This window comes from Marmota monax, unplaced genomic scaffold (genome assembly GCF_021218885.2).
Source record: "Marmota monax isolate L192 unplaced genomic scaffold, Marmota_monax_Labrador192_F-V1.1 WCK01_AAM20220418_F8-fsc00031, whole genome shotgun sequence".
In the NCBI taxonomy this organism is placed as follows: Eukaryota; Metazoa; Chordata; class Mammalia; order Rodentia; family Sciuridae; genus Marmota; species Marmota monax.
The window spans coordinates 19,403,238-19,420,600 of record NW_026695197.1 but is presented as its reverse complement, the minus strand read 5'-3'; the positions used below and the strand labels follow the sequence as shown (position 1 = coordinate 19,420,600).

The following is a 17,363-nucleotide window of genomic DNA, read 5'->3' as shown; positions in this document are numbered from 1 at the left end:
GAATCCCTTTCTCTCGCCATGCACAAAAGTGAATTCAAAATGGTTCAAGGAGCTTGATATCAAATCGGAGACACGCCATCTGACAGAAGAAAAAGTTGGCTACGATCTACATTCGGTGGGGTCGGGCTCCAAATTCCTCAATAGGACACCCATAGCACAAAAGTTAATAACAAGAATCAACAAATGGGACTTACTCAAACTAAAAAGTTTTTTCTCAGCAAAAGAAACAATAAGAGAGGTAAATAGGGAGCCTACACCCTGGGAACAAATCTTTACTCCTCACACTTCAGATAGAGCCCTAATATCCAGAGTATACAAAGAACTCAAAAAATTAGACAATAAGAGAACAAACAACCCAATCAACAAATGGGCCAAGGACCTGAACAGGCACTTCTCAGAGGAGGACATACAGGCAATCAACAAGTACATGAAAAAATGCTCACCATCTCTAGCTGTCAGAGAAATGCAAATCAAAACCACCCTAAGATACCATCTCACTCCAGTAAGATTGGCAGCCATTAGGAAGTCAAACAACAACAAGTGCTGGCGAGGATGTGGGGAAAAGGGTACACTTGTTCATTGCTGGTGGGACTGCAAATTGGTGCAGCCAATTTGGAAAGCAGTATGGAGATTTCTTGGAAAGCTGGGAATGGAGCCACCATTTGACCCAGCTATTCCCCTTCTTGGTCTATTCCCTAAAGACCTAAAAAGAGCATGCTACAGGGACACTGCTACATCGATGTTCATAGCAGCACAATTCACAATAGCAAGACTGTGGAACCAACCTAGATGCCCTTCAATAGACGAATGGATAAAAAAATGTGGCATTTATACACAATGGAGTATTACTCTGCATTAAAAAATGACAAAATCATAGAATTTACAGGGAAATGGATGGCATTAGAGCAGATTATGCTAAGTGAAGCTAGCCAATCCCTAAAAAACAAATGCCAAATGTCTTCTTTGATATAAGGAGAGTAACTAAGATCAGAGTAGGGATGAAGAGCAGGAGAAGATTAACATTTAACAGGGATGAGAGGTGGGAGGGAAAGGGGGAGAGAAGGGAAATAGCATGGAAATGGAAGGAGACCCTCAGGGTTATACAGTGGAGGGGGTAGAGAGAGAGGAGGGGAGGGGTGGGGAGGGGGGAGGGTGGAGGATGGGAAAGGCAGCGGAGCACAACAGACACTAGTATGGCAATATGTAAATCAATGGATGTGTAACTGATGTGATTCTGCAATCTGTGTATGGGGTGAAGGTGGGAGTTCATAACCCACTTGAATCAAAGTGTGGAATATGATATGTCAAGAAATTTGTAATGTTTTGAACAACCAACAATAAAAAATTAAAAAAAAAGACTATAATCCAAAAATATCAACAACAACAACAACAACAAAAAAGATAGAAGTAATAGTAATGCTGGCCAAAACAGAAGGGAAGAAATCTTCAGTGCCTGGTGACTGAACAATTGCTAGTCATGCTGGGAAATCAGTAATCACAATATTGTACTAAACAAAACACAATGTTCAGTAAATTTATTGTGGTAAAATAACAAATTTCCATTCTTCCTTCAGTCCCTGATAACCTGTCTCCAACTTTAGGTCCTGTAAATTTGACTATTCTAGGGACCTCGCACAAATGGAACCATGTAATGTTAGTCCTTTTGTGTCTGGCTCATTTCACTTGGCACAATGTTTTCAAGGTTCATCCGTGGTCTACCATTTATCAGTATTGTTCTTTTTTATTGCTGAATGATACTTCATTGAGTGGACATCACATTTATCCATTCCTTTCCTGATGGACCTTTGCATTGTTCCTGCCTTTTGGCTGTTGTGAACAATGCTGCTCTAGGTAGACGGGTATGCAAATATCTGTTCTGAAACTCTACTTTGGGAATACTTTTAAAATACCAGTGGTCAGAAATATCAAGTTTGCAGTATTCCATTTCGGCCTGAGTAGGTTGGTTGGGGGAAGCAGAGGGCTTTGGCATGGGAGAAAATGGAAAAGCCACTTGTGCACCCCCAATACACAAGATGTGGTTCATTTGCTGTGATTGAAGGTGTATATACAAGAACCAGCCTAATCTTTACACCATCATGTAAATTCATAAAACAGTGGTTCGTTAATTTTTTTTTCCATGTCCAAACTGGTACTTTGGAAATGACTTGGGTAAATCCTGAGGGCTCTTTACACCAGATGTAGAATTTTGCCATCATGGAAACTGTCCCTTGAGCTGTTACTCACTGATATCTTTGAGAGAGAGTTTGGACTGGACATGAAGAGGAAGATGTATAGCTGGTAAGAACCCTGAGTGGAATTAAAAGTGTGCCCAGGCAGTGAATTGAGTTTTGCATTGCCGAAGTCTGCAAACATAACTTTTTAGAAGATTCGAGTCAAGCCTGTCCTTGGATCAGGAAGCCCCATCAGCTGTAGCTCCTCAGAGGGTTGTAACCACCACAGGCATGTCTTAATCAGGGACAGCTGATTACTCTGCCCCTGTTCCAGGGAAGGGTGACGCCTCCCCCACGAAGTAATCAGTTGTGGTTATGTCATCATCTCCTTGCTTCTGCAGCAGCCCAGAACTGCAGAGGTCTCCTGGGGAGAGGAGAGCCGAGGGCAGAATTCCCAGTGGGCCAGCTAAGTGGCAGCTGTTGGAATTAAGGTTGCTGGAGGACCGATTGGGATTGGCTGGGACAGATTGGGATGATTTATTGTCAGCACTGGTGCTCTCTGACCCCATTCTGTTTAAAGGCTTGTCAGCCTCCCAGGAGTAATTTGTTCACAAGTCTGCACTGATTGAAAGAGTATTGCTAATCAAGAGACTATAGGAGCAGGGACAGAACCCACATCTAGGATAGAGGGTCACATGGCTTTTTAGGATGACAGCAGTCTGTAGGCATGTAAGTCCAACAGCCACAGAGAAATCCCCTTGCACATGAAAGGGACCAAGAGTATAGTGAACAAAAATGATAAAAACTAAGACCAGATAAACTTTCAAGGTTTTTTTTTTTTCCTTTTAAAAAGAAAGCCTGCAGCTATTAGCCCATTCATATAAGAGCCTGGCCCCTGTGTACCTTACCCGTCTCACATCCTCTAGTGTTCTCCATGCATCTGCAAACTCTAGCCCCTCTACATCTGTCCAGTCTCTCACCCTGTCCCTTTGTCCTTTCTCTTCCCTGCTGATGGAATTCTATTCCAAGATTCACTTCAATTTTTTTCCAAACAGGCCTTTCCTGTTCCACTGGGCATGGCTAACTGCTCCATTGTTTCCCTAGTACTTGATATGTCTCTTGATTGTACAATTCAATTATATTGAAATCATTTCAGTCCATTTGTGTTTTACTATGTATTTGTGTATACATACACAATAGTTTTTTGATGCTATGTAAATGGTATCCTATTCCATCAACTGTTTCGCAACTTGCGCTTTCGTCAACATCGTTTATCCATGAACTGTGTGCTGTAGTTTATTTAACAGCCTTATAGTGTCTCTTTATATGACTCTGCCACATTTGTTTTCACCTGGTGGACATTAAGGTTGCATTTTTTATTGTTAAATAGCATAACACACTTGTATGTCCATTTGAGAATTTGTCTGGGGGTTATCTAAACATAGAATTGCTGGATTGTCATATGCTTCTATGGGCCCTTTTAGTAGATGGGCCCAGTTATCTTGCAGAATGATTGTTCTAGTACTCAGATCCACCAAGTCACTTTGTGAAGCAGCCTAGTGAGGGAAGAATACGGACCTTTGGGCAGTGATCTTTAGACCCTGGGTGAGGTTTTCCTAAGTTGTTGGAAGGAATGATCTCAGACATAGTGAGATTTACTTACTGCCTTTTTACAAATTAAGATGTTTGAACTTTTTGAAACTAAATGTTTGAAGTTGGAACTTGTTGAAACTGGATTATCCTTTAGAGTTTTCCACAAATGGGTCTTTGTTGATTGCATCCTCATAATTGTTCCACATGTTCCTTTGTCCCCTGTGTTTCCTGTAAAAGCGTAGTAAAATTTAGATGTGTTGATTTTTTTTCTTTTTTTAAAATAAGAAACCTTACTCAGGCAGTCTTGTGGGCTCCCGCTAAGGGCTTCCGTCAGCAGTCATTGGTTATGCCTAGATCTATTAATTCATTACATTGTAAGATGGTGATATTCTTACTGTTATTCTTTATGCATTTGTTAGCTGGAACAAACCTATAAAAGGAGCTTCCCCTCACCAACCATTTAGTTACCCTGAGACGCAGGTTGCATAGGACAGCTAAAGCAGATGTTCAATTCCTTATTGACTAATTTGAGAGTAATGAATCCATAACTCCCAGCATCGTCTAATAAGTATTTATATATTTACTTTTGATGCAACACAGCCATTTGAGCTGTGAGAAGTTGCCCATGTGCATGGCTGTTTCCTGAGTGGTGGAGAGCTGGGTGACAATATGGAGAACTGTGACTTCACATAGAAGGAACACGGACTTCAGACCTGGGCATGTCTGAGCTAATGTCTTGGCATGGCCATTTTGCAGCCATGCAAACCTTGACACATTCCTTGACCTTCTTGAGATTTTTTTCTCCCTGAGTGAGGTGAAAGGTTATAATGCCTATCTCATAGGGTTCGTGTCAGAATTAAATAAGGCATCCAACCCAAGGACTAGCTCGTGTTGGAAGCCTGGGAATGCTTTTATCAATATTTTTGGGAATGTAGCTTGCCTTTCCAACATCCAAATGAAACTGGCTTGCTTAAATGTAACAGCCATTGTCCTGTGAGTCCTGAAGGGTTTGACCTCTGGAGGGGAAGTGGGTACTCTGAGATCTCTGCTGAGGTGGTGAGGTTGATGGGTGCTAAGGGCACAAATGCCTGTCTCCTTTGGTTGGCTTACAAGATTACAGACATGAAGTTTACTATATAAACTCAGAAGCATCTTTGGGGGTCTCCTGTCTGCCTCATGAGGTCTAGCTGTCCCCGGACCTTGGGTCCAGTAAAGAGATGCCTTACAAAGTCATTCAGCACACAGGGTTGTACTTAACTCCACTTCCCTGCAGGGGAAGTATATATGTGGAGTGTAGGCTGCATTACATACTTTAAACCCTAACAGAAAAACTATATTCACAACCTAAACTGGAAGTTGTAGGATTCTAAAATGGCAGGTGGCCAGAAAAGACAAGGAGTCTAAAATTCTCATTTCAAAATAGAAAAACTAAAGTTTATTTATAGTTTCATTCACTCAAATGTTTGAGTGCCTACCACATGCAGGTGCTAGAGAACCCTGCTGAAGCAGGATGGGTAGGGCATGGGCAAGGGAGGGAAAGGGGACATGCAGGGCCTGGGAGAGCATGTGGCAGGAGGCCCTCCCTAGCCTGTGGGGTCCGGGAAGTCCTGCCCGTCATAAGGTTGAGACCTGAGGGAAGAGGAGGAGCCAGGTAGGTGCAGGGAGCTCTGGGAAGAAAGCTGCCAGCAGGGGGGACTGTGTGTGAGAAACTTGGGTGAGGGCAGAGTGCACATGGGTGCCACTGAGAAAGGAGGCATTCAGGACTGTTAGGTGAGGACTCTGGCAGGGCTGGGTGGATCCGGCCTGGCACATGAGTCAGGATGAGGACTGAAGACTGTTTCAGGGCAGAAGAGGCTGTTGAAGCATTTCACACAGGGAATACAACCAGGTTCACATTTCAGAAGGATGGCCCTGGCAGTCAAGTGGAGAATTGGCAGCAGGATGCAGGAGCAGGGAGACCTGTTGAGAGAACACTGAAGTTGTCCAAGAAAGAGACAATGGTGATGTGGGCCTTGGCAGTGGACAGAAGCAGGAAGCGATGCTCCACCATTTGTGACAGCATGTTGGACGTAATTAGAGAGGGCAGGAAGGTAGGCAGAGCAGGCCAGGCCTGGCCCAGGCTGAGCTGCTTCCCTAGGGAGTCATGTGACTCAGCTGAGGCACAGTAAGCTATGCTCACCTACAGGTAGGAATGGCAATAGTTTTCCTCCTGGAGGCTTGGTGGGGTATTTTTATTTTATTTTTTATCAGTATTAGTTGAGGTCAACTTCTTGACCTCTGAAGCGCTAGCTTCTAGCTGTTTGCTAGCCTTGTAAATGCATGCCAGCTGAGCATTATGGGCTTGGGGCTGTCGGGAGATGATGGTAGTTCTGTTGCTTCAATTCAGCTAGGCCCAGGTGGAAGATGGGTTGGGGTTTCAGCTTCTCTTTCAATGTCTTTATGCCTCATTGTTCCTAGACTGCTAAAAAGCTAGTGGGTATTTCTAAAGATTTTTTTTTTTAACTGTAGGAATGTAAACATATGAAAGGGATTAAAATGCTAACATTTTTTTTTTTTTTACCAATACATTAGTAGTGGGATGTTTTATGGAAAGCTTATACTGATGAGACCAGTTGTGTAGCTACTGATTTTAAAAGTCATCCAGTGTTTTGAATGTCCCCACTGCTGCATAAGAAGTGATACTGAGATGGTGACTTCCTGACTGGTCCTAGTAATGAGATGTGTCAACTGGTCCATAGGAAATACCTAGGAAATACCACTTGTCGGTTGGGAATAACAATACTTGGAGATCTGATCAAAGTGGATGAAACCTGGGAAGGTTTGTTTCTCTCCCAGAAAGTTCAGAGCTAATGGGCACTACCATTGGTTTAGTGGCTAAAGGATGTCAGCTGAGATCTGGCTCTAGGTCCCATGATGAATGCTATAGCTACAGCCATTGCATGTGTACTTTAGGCTGGAGGAGGAGGAAGACGGGGACAATGGGGTGCACCTCCCTGATGGTTAATCTCTTATAAAGAGCTCACTAATAAACTCATGACTGTCACTGGCCATCCTTAGGAGTGAAGGAGGCTGGAAATTAAATTTAAGTCGAACGCAATCTTTAACTTGGTTCCTTGTCATTGCAAAAGTTGAGGGAGGGAAAGGAGATATACCCTGTTACAAATATCCAGCCTGAAATGAGGAAAGACTTCATTTTTTGCATAACCCCTTTGTTCTTTGTTGATTCCAGGCCATCGGGAATGCCAAAACCACTCGGAATGACAACAGCAGCCGCTTTGGAAAGTACATTCAGATCGGCTTTGACAAAAGGTACCACATCATTGGGGCCAACATGAGGACCTACCTGTTGGAGAAGTCCAGAGTCGTCTTTCAGGTGAGTGAGGGACTGGGGCCTGTTGTATTTTTGCCCCTCACTTGATGCTGCCTGCCCCACTCCCCGTGCCCAAAGAGCAGCTCATCTTTTGAGCCTGGATTTGGATGTTCTTGGTCTTCTGCTTTCCTTTTGTTGATGGTATTCATTTCAAATGAAACAGAAATTTGGCCTCAAAGTCCTTTACCTTGCATTGCTTTTTGATTCAACCAACAAATTGAGGGCCTCTAATGTGTCAGACCTGTGCTAGACCCCAAAGACGCAGTCGAGAATAAAATCTGTTTCCTTGTGGATTTTCAGTCTAATGATCAGGGACTATCATATGTACAGTCTGTGATTTGAGCTTTCACATGAACCTTAGTAGGTTGAAAGTGTATCTGTTTTCACATTTGGCTACTTGGCTTACTTTTCAGTAAGTGAGGGGAGTTCTCACTTCTTCCCAGGCTTGATTGCTCTCAGCTTACCTTCCATTTCCTCCTGCCAACTGGGCCGTGCCTCTAGGTGACTGCCCTCCCCTGGCAGCACGCGGTTCAGCTCACAACCCCATCCACAGCCCTCTTGCAGCTCCCTTTTGTCCTCATCACTGAACCAAAGTGACAGTGCATGTCCTGAGGCTGGCACGCTGCTCCCCTGGGTGAAGTGGCTTCCTGGTGCTCACATTTTGGCTACCTTCAGAGGAGACATTGGAAGGCTTCAGAATCCGATCCCTTCAGCTGTTTGTCTTAGCTCCATGCTGATTTTTAGCAAACACCTAATGAATTCAAACAAGCTCTCCTCTCCCCTTTTTGCCTGGCTGTCCTTGGTACCTCCTGGTTGGTTTCCCAGCCCCACATTCTCACTTCTGTAGTGCAGGGCTGGCCTCTGCTGAGTGCAGTCCAGGGTGCTCTGCAGCCTCTCCCTGGCACCCCTTCCTGAGCTTTCCTTTTGCTCACCACCGTCACTTGGCCAATTTAAGCCATTCTGGCTTCAAGTGTCCACCAGAAGTCCCTTCTCAGTTGTGGACCTTTCCTGACTGCTCTGACTCAGTGGGCCAGCACAACTTTCACTAAGCTCCAAGCTTCCCAGAGGAGAAAGTTTACAGCAAGGAAATTATAAGCCCTGGAGCATTAGTCAAGCAGCACAGAAGACTACATATCTGCTGATTGACTGACTCTCCATTTGCGGAATAACAATGATGTCTTGTACAGAAGGAAAAAGAAAATGCATGCTTTTGTGTAAGTCAAGAGGTAAAACTCATCAGTTTGGGAGAACCCATAGCACATGGAAAATCTGGCAGTGGGACTTGAAGGTGGAAGGCTATGGAAAACCTAGAAGGTGGTGCGTTCAGTTCCCACCACCTGGAGCATCTGGGCTCAGAATAGATGAGAGGGTGATCTTGGAGTTTTGGCCTTAAAACTCATTCACCTTTTCCTCCTCCAGGCAGATGATGAGAGGAATTACCACATCTTCTACCAGCTCTGTGCTGCCGCCAGTCTCCCAGAATTTAAAGAGCTTGCACTAAGTAAGTCAGCAGGTATATGCTGTGCTCAGGGTGGGCGACAACCACTGGAACAGCGTAGAGGCTCTGCGGGGGCCTGGATGCTCTGCTCAGAGTCCTCTGATACGGGTTCCTGTCTGAGCTCTGTCCTGAGACAGAGTTGTTTGTTCTTTGTCGATTCCAGGCCATCTGGAATGCCCAAACCACTCGGAATGACTCCCTTAAACCTTTCAGAACCTCCCCACCCAATTAGACTGGATACAATCAATACTATTTTACTATCTTCAGCAGAAATCGTGTGAAGGAATAAGAGGCAGGGTTGGCAGCATGTTTTGCATGGCATGAAAGACTCTGCATGTGTCATTATTTTGAAATGTGGTTTTACTCTAGGCATCATGAGATGTGTGTGCCTTCCATAAAGATGTAGATTTGGATGATGCAGATCATTTGCTCAGGGCTAACATGTTTTAGGATTAAGTTTTAGGATTGAAACACAGGGAAGGGTGAGGATAAAGTGGGGATGGATATAAGCCAGGTGTGGTGGGCACACCTATGATGCCAGCTACTGGGGAGGCTGAGGCAAGAGGATCCCAAGTCTGATGCCAGCCTGGGCCACTTGGATACTATCTCAAGATTAAAAATGCAAAGGGCTGAGGGTGCAGCTTAGGGGTAGCTTGCCTAGCACACTTGAGGTCTTGGGTTTAATCCCCAGTACTGCTAGGGGATGGGGAGTGAGAAAAAGACAATGGGAATGGCTCTAGTCATAAGGCAGAGGCAGGGGTATTGCCACAGATTTATTGGGGGGGGGGGTGCTCAGATGAATGAGAAAGTGCTGCCACGTGGTCTGATCCCATTTAAGCAGGCCCGGAAGCTTCTGGAACCCCTGCTTTGGAGCACTGGAGGGATAATGGAGTGACTAACAAAAGTGACCGCTCTACTGGAGCCAATGCATGAGTCCCCAAATGTCACCATCAGATGGATGGGTCCATCCTTGGCTTCCACTGATGAATGTATTGGCAAGTTTCATTTGCTTTGAGTTGGCTGACGTGGAGCTAGAGTAGTGGAGGTGTTTTAGTCATATTTCCCCCCTGCTGTGGCTAAAAGACCTGAGAAGCACAATTACAGAGGAGAAATGTTTATTTGGGCCTCACCGTTTCAGAGGTCTCTATCCATAAACAGCAGGCTCCATTCCTTGGAGCTCAGGGTGAGGCTGAACATCATGGAGGAAGTGTGGCAGAGGGAAGCAGCTCACATGATAATGAGGAAGCAGACACTCCACTTGATGGACACAAATACATACCCCAAAGCTTTTCCCCCAATTCCCACCTCCTCCAGACACACCCTATCTGCCTTCAGTTAATCTCTATCGGGATTAATTCACTGATTGGGTTAAGACTCACAACCCAATTATTTCTCCTCCAAACCTTCTTGCATTCTCACAAGTGACCCTTAGGAGGACACCTCACATCCAAACCATAACAGGTGGGTAGGCTACCTCACATCCAAACCATAACAGGTGAGTAGCTTTAGTTCTTGATTCTGTACCACATACCATCTCTCCTTGGACCTAGAGCCTCTACCCGCACTCCTCTGGTCTGGGGAGCATTGTGTATCATGGGATATTGACCTATTCTGTAGCTAAGTCCTTGGAGCCCATGTGTGGGATAAGGGTGGGCCCAGGGCTCAGCAGTATCCTGTCCCTGGCCTGCTGTCTGTACTTCAGGAGCTTGTGGGGAAAGTGAAGCACTATCGGATGATGTGAAGAGCTGGGTATCTAGGAAGAGGCTGGTTGGTCTCCACAGCTGTGAGAACAAGACTAATGAGACTTTGCAATCTCTGATCCTAATCCAAGCCATCCTAAGGATCTAGCACCAGACCCATCTGTGCTCCCAGTTGCTAAAATCTATCCAAAGACTCCAATATTGGTTTGCTCTCTCAACTCTGCTTCTTATAAATTCTTGTAGCACTTGCATGTGTCGTGCAACTTAGCATCCATTCATCAAACTACTCAGGCCATGTTAGATGCTGGCGACATAATATTAAACAGTTGTGGGTCCTACTTTCACTTAGCTTGTCAACTACAATACCAGGTAGTGAGGGCTATGCTGCAGGAAGCATAGTTGGGGCAGGCCAAATTTCCCTGTGAAGCCATGTTTTAGAACCTAGGGAGGAAGCTGTAGTGACATCCACTGTGTTGGTTTGTCCTTTAATTCTTCACAAGTTTGATTCTCCCGGGGATATTATCACCTCTCAGAGGACAAGGAGAATGCATTGCCTTTCAAGCAGGGTGGTGCTGAGCAGTCCTTGTATGAGCACTGCCCTGACCTGCCACCTTTAGGCTCTGGTGGCAGCTCAGTCACAAGTGGCCAGGTAGGCATTCACACTGTGGCTACTGCCATTGTCTTTTTCCTTCCCAGAATGGGGCAAGAGCCCAGAAGAGCTTTTCAAGGCCAGTCTGCAAGACATGAGGTATATTTTCCCCTCTGGTCAATTTTATAATGAATAAATACTGACATGATCCACTTGATATTATTGGGACCATTTTGGTCACAAATGTAACTTGAATAGGAAAGAAATCATTCTTAAAAAATATTTCACTTACATGTTTTATACTTGAGCTTAAAATGGCTTTTCCTTGTATATCTGTGCAATGTGCAGATTCCTTGGGTTCCCAACTGAGACACTTGAAAACTGCCCAGTCTCTTGCATCATGGAGTGAAAGTACAATGAAGTACAATGATTTTTTAGAAGTACAATGATAGTGAATAAATGACGGTAAATCTCGTACAGGTGTGAAGGACCCATTTTCCCTTGAGTTCATCCTTCAGATGTTTAAGAAATAATTTCCTTTTCTTGGTTACTTCTGTAAGTGTACTGATGCAGTTTTATTAATAACGTCTTCAGCCTTGCACAGGTCAAAACCTTGCATCCCATTTGCAGTGCAAGCTGGTGGCCTTGGCCTTGAAAGGCTTGATTAATTTCTACTTTGTGGTGTGCCCACTACCTGGTCCAACGTCTGCGTATTGAGCCAGTTAATAGATCTGAGGTATGTTTCTCCTTGGTGATTCTTCTTAAAGAGACCAGAGGATAAGAGAAGGTGCTGGCTTCAGGGTCCTGAAAGGAGAGCCGAGATCCAGGCAGGCTGGGAAGACTGCCTCTTGTTTGGATGGTTCTTAATGAGAGGCTCTAGAGCATGATCTTCAGAGGCTACAACAGACCTTAAAGCTGAGGGAGAGGAGACAGTGACTCAGTTTGGATTCAGAGAATGCCAGTAGTCCCTGCAGCTGTAAGCCTAACTCTGAATAAGTTACTCAGCTGGGCCTGAGTTTGGGAACCGGGAGCAGGCAGGACCCGTGGGTGTTCTGTCTTAGAACATCAGGCAGCAAGGCCCTGGGTGTTGACAATGAAGGGTCTTGGGAAAAGGTGCTGAAAATGCATTCTCTCCAATACGAAAGTGGAGTCGGGTGACTATGTTCAGCTGACACTTGATAATGACCGCTTTAATTAGTGGTTTTGTTGCTGTGACCAAAAGACCCGGTAAGAGCAACTGAGAGGAGGAAAAGCTTATTTTGGCTCGGTTTTCAGCAATTCAGTCTGTGATCAGCCAATTCCATAACTGTGGGCCCAAGATGAGGCAGAACTTTATGGCTGAAGGGTGTTATGGAGGAAGCAGCTAAGGATATGGCCACCAGGAAACGGCTCCACTCATGACAAAACATAAACCCCTAAGATATATCCCCAGTGACCCATGTCCAGCCACGCCCTACCTGCCTACAGTTACTGCCCAGTTAATCCTTGGCAGATTAACCCTCTGATTAGGTTGTGCCTCTCATAATCAAATAATTTCATCGCTGAACATTTTGCATTGTCTCATAGGAGCTTTTGAAGCTTACCTCACAGCTAAACCATAACAATGAGTTAGGTTGTGTTCATGACAATCATAGAATGACAAAGATAAATGATCATTTCTTTTTTTTTTAAATATTTACTTTTTAGTTTTAGGTAGACACAATATCTTTATGTGGTGCTGAGGATTAAACCCAGTGCTTTATGCATGCTAGGCGAGCACTCTACCATTGAGCCACAACCCCAGTCCAGAAAAATGATCATTTCTACAATTGGGTAATCAGTTAATGGGCTCCCAGGCCCGGACAATCTCTGGAGAGAGTGTGCAGCCCTTAAAGCCCTATGTTCTTCAGTTTGCTTATCTGCAATGGTGGGAGTTAAAGTGGTTTTCAGGTAGGCCCTGCAGAAATCATCAGATGAAACATCTTGAAGAGTGAATACAAAGGGGAAGAAAGAATTGATTTAGAAAGCCTTGGAAACTGCCATGCCAGAGCTCCCAGAGTGGTTAGCTGTGAAAAAGAACTATGCCGATTTCAGCAAAGAGAATTCTTAAAAATTCACTTCTCCTGAAGCTGTGAGGAAGAGCTGTTATCCTTCCTCCTCCAGTTCAAACGCCTTGGACTGAATCATCAGTGTGTTAAGTTACTCCTCCAGAAAGCTGTCTCTCCTGCCTTACCACTGCAACACAACTCTGTTCATCCCTGTAGGCAGTGGAGCTTGATGGTTACAGCTCAGGTTGTGTTGTCAAACTGGGGTTTAGGGCTGAGTTCTGCTCTCTAGCTGAGCTTGGCAGTGTTTGCTTAATGGACCAAAGGAGTTTTTAAAGTTAATCGTGGCTTAGAACAGAGGGTGCTCTCTAGGAACATGAGGGAATAGGGTGAGACAAGAAAGGTAGGTAGGGACCACTGATGGCATGGACAGAAGGAAGAGTTGATCAGGGACAGGAAACTGAAGTCGGGAGTTGGGAGCAGTAGGCTGTAGCCATGTCTTGGAAGGTCTAAGAGAAGGTTCTAGGCTGATAATTTTTGCTATTGATCTCTAAGGGGCTTCAAACAGGGGAGCAGTGTGACTGACATTATCAGCATTTTGGAGGTGTGTTTGGAAGGACATGAGCAGAAGCAAGGAGTTGGGTTTAGTCTTTTGCAACAGTCCCCAGACAACAGATGCTGAAGGTCAGACCCAGGACAATGGCAGTCTGCAGAGAGGAAAATTCTGTAGAAGTTCTTGGGGGATAAATCAGAAGGACGAGGTGTTGCAGGAGGACTGGGAGCTGCTGTGAAGCTGCAGCTAAGCACGCCCAGCTGATGAGCGTTCAACCGTGCATGCTTGGGTCAAGGGAAAAGAATTGAACTGGGGTTTTCAGGGAGGAGGAAAACCAGCCCATGTACAGATTGGGCATCCTGTCAGAATCAGACATTATGTACTCAGAACATGAAGTACCAGGCAGAGTGACACCACACAGGGTACTTTATGAAAGGCAAGTGATTTTTGAGGGTAAGTTTGATAGCAAGCAATTGTTACTCTAAATGACTTCCATGGCCAGTTCCCTTATTTAAGCTGCTTTTACCATCCCACTTGTAGTGCAGGTCTTACCCGAGGCTTGTTGCATTTTTGTCCCCCGCTAAGCTTGGCTGAGACTCGTAAGACAACACGGACCCCTCTTTACCAGCTGTTCCAAGGCTTCCTCAGAGGCCTGATACAGCGTTAAGCTGGGGAATGAGAACAAACCCCTGAGGACCTCGGCCTGCGCTTGCTCAAGTGCCTGAACAGCTCAAGTGTGCCCTGACCTTGCCCAACAAATGAACAGGAAAACCAGGTCACCTGACGCACATCACAGCCCCTCCTGTTAAATGAAGTGTTCAAGCAAAGATTATCTAGGGTCATGGAAGTCTGTGACCTAGGAGGTGATTCTAACTATGCATTTTACTTATATATTTCAGGTCTGTCTTAAAAATAAATCTGGGCAAGATCCCATTAAGCTGAACTTTGCATAATCTATCTTTTGTATTAACATGTTTTTCCCGTACCAGTTTTATATAAATACGGTAGCACATTCTGGCAGAGTAATGTAATTTTTGTTATTCAGTTTTCTCTGATTTGCCATTATGGATGAAGAATACTTCAAAGGGTTTCACAACTGTCTGGAACTAAAATTTGGTCTGGAATAGCATGCTTGGGAAATAGAACTCCTTGTGGGTCATGATCTTCAGGTGACTCAGGGTGAAGGTCTCTGCAGTGTTTGACACTTGACTTCCTTGCCTCCACAGCATGTGCAGAGGACTTTTTCTATACATCCCAGGGGGGAGACACAGCCATTGAGGGTGTAGATGACGCAGAGGACTTTGAGAAGACTCGGCAAGCCTTCACACTTCTCGGTAAGGAGCTTCCAGTGTGAGAAATGGGCCTGGAGGGTGATCATATGGAGGGGTGGCACCATGGTGTCCACATGCCTTTCCAGTCTTCATGAGCTAACACGGGGGGAGCCCTCATGCCCTTGGTAAATGGCATCTCACCCTTTCTCATCCCAACCCTTGGGTTCCAAAGCTTAAAATTTGGAGCTTTGTTGGCTCACCTCTAAAACAAAACCAAAAAAAATTGAGCTGGACAGGTGGGCACAGTGGTGCATGCCTGTAATCCCATTTCCTTGGGGGGCAGAATGATTGCAAGGCCAAGACCAGTAATTTAACGGAACCCTCAGCAACTTAACAAGTATACCCCTTGTCTTAAAAAGAACTAGGATCTACTCAGTGCTAAGGCACTGAGGGTTCAGTCCCCAGTACTAAAAGAAGAAAAGGTTTTGAGCCAGGTGCAGTGGTACCCACCTGTAATTCTAGCTAGTCAGGAAGATGAGGTAGAATCACAAGTTCAAGGCTAACCTGGGTTACATATAGATACCCTGTCTCAAAAATTAAATGGGGTGGGGATGTAGCTCAGTGATAGACTGCCCCTGTGGGCAATCTCCCTGTCCCCCTGCCTCTAAGAGAAGAAAAAAAGCAAGGTTTTGAAAATCTCTTCCAGGCACTATGATCTATCCTGCTTCACTCGCTGGGCCATTGACACCAACAAAGGAAAGCTCAGTGTGGCCGTGCCTTCTGTGCAGTGTCTGGGTTCAGAGGCAGTGTGTTCTAGCAGGAAGAACACTGGGCCAAATTACCTGTGTGCCACAGTCACGGAATCGGAGCTGGAAGCAGACTGTAAAAGCCTGGATGCTCTGTCCCACCTGCAGTGTTGGTTTTGTTACCTGTTTCCATAGAGACCTTAGCAGTGGGATTCTCAAGGCAAGAAGTTCTGTCTGTCCTTCAGGGACAGAAGGGGACAGTAGAGCTAGAGGAGGTTGCAGCTCCACTCTTTGAAGAACCCCAGGTAGCAAGGTGGAAGGTGAGCCTTTCTTAATTGGGAAATGGACATGCTCAATTCCTGGGACCTGCAGCCACAAAAAGGAAAGCCTGAGAATTCAGCCCCAAACCAGCATGTGACTCAGCATGGCCCCATGTCGTTCCCAGCCCCTTCCTTGATAGAGAATTTAGCTTCTGAGCCTCGTGACTAACTCAGTGCAGTCTGTTGTGTTCTGTAGTGGTTGTCAGGGAAGTTTTATTCAGTAGCAAAACAAGGCATGGCCTCATCCCTATGTAGGGAGGAAACCAGGCCCTTGAGTGCTGAAATCCCCATGTCGGACACATCTCAGTGTAACCAGCCCATAAATAGTTCATGGGTACAAGGACAAACCTTACCAGGAGATAGAAATCACACTGGCTATTCCAATGGAGAAAAATGAACATGAACATTTGTTGGCTAGAGCAGCAGAGGGTTAACAACTATGAAGAGATAAAAGAGGACTTTAAGGGTCCAGAATTAGTAGGTACAGAGGCTATGGCTAGGGCAAGGAGAGGCATCCAGTGTGGGAATTTTTGAGTAGAGGAGCCCTGAGCCTTGGCTGAGCTTTAGATGACATCTAAGATTTTGGTGAAGAAACTTGCCGGAGGGTGGAGACCAGCAGTCTCCACAAGCCAGGGCACTTGTCCTGGAGTGGGGTGGGGCCTGGCCTACTGAGGAGCTTTTAATGCAGGGTTGAATATTGAGGGAGGCACAGTGGGAGCTCAGCAGGGAGGTTGCCAGGCACCAGATGACAGTCATAACTAGGGAGGACCAGAAAGGGGGAGGGAGATGCCTCCCTGCTGCATGGCCTCATGTATCACTGTGGTGCTCTCTGTGGAGCATGCCTGGCCTTCCTTCAGCAGGCACAGGACGGCAGCCCCAGTGTCAGCAGGGCAAGGAGGGAGGATATGAAGCTAAGAGAACATACCGAGAGGCACCCACTACTGCCACGGCATCACATGCCTTTTTCTCTATGGCTGGGGGGTTTGGAGGACACTTGACCACTTGATGTGAGAAAGGATTTATTTTTTTGTGTGGGGACAGAACATGTGTCGGGGCCTTGCGTATGCCGGGCAGTGCTATGCCACTGAATTACACTTCCAGCCCAAGCAGGCTGCATTCTGCCAGTTGGACAGACAGGAGAAGGCCTCTAGCAATTGGTCCTCTGTAGTGTGAATGCAAGCAGTGGACAGGAGCTGGTAGGAGTGGGTGAGTCCCTCCAGGGCTCTAAGATGGATACTTTAATCTCAAAGCAGATAGTGCTTGTGAAATTATTTTCATAAGAGCATTAATACTCTAAAAATGTGTCTGTCCCCCACCTTTTTAATTCCAGAGGTTGGAACGCTTCTTCTTAAGAAAAAGCCAGGTGGTTTTTGTTATACCTCCTTCTTTGCTGTGGTAACACAGAAACAGACACAGATAAAATGTGAATGGGTGTGGCTATGTTCTAATAAAACTTTATAGAGAAAGACCATGGGCCACAGCTTCTCAGTGAGATTCTGCTTATTTAGAGTATCCCATACTAAGAAGA

General features: G+C 45.4%; 1 protein-coding gene across 3 annotated transcripts in view; it reads left to right on the top strand.

Moving 5' to 3' along the window:
• Positions 1-17,363, top strand: part of Myo5b (myosin VB) — a 312,210-nt gene that overhangs the window by 168,736 nt on the left and 126,111 nt on the right. For all 3 annotated transcript variants that reach the window (XM_046428405.1, XM_046428404.1, XM_046428403.1), the window contains exons 6-8: positions 6,994-7,137; positions 8,554-8,635; positions 14,725-14,832. In XM_046428405.1, the coding sequence (XP_046284361.1) occupies positions 6,994-7,137; positions 8,554-8,635; positions 14,725-14,832 (334 nt within the window). The remainder of the gene's footprint in view (positions 1-6,993; positions 7,138-8,553; positions 8,636-14,724; positions 14,833-17,363) is intronic.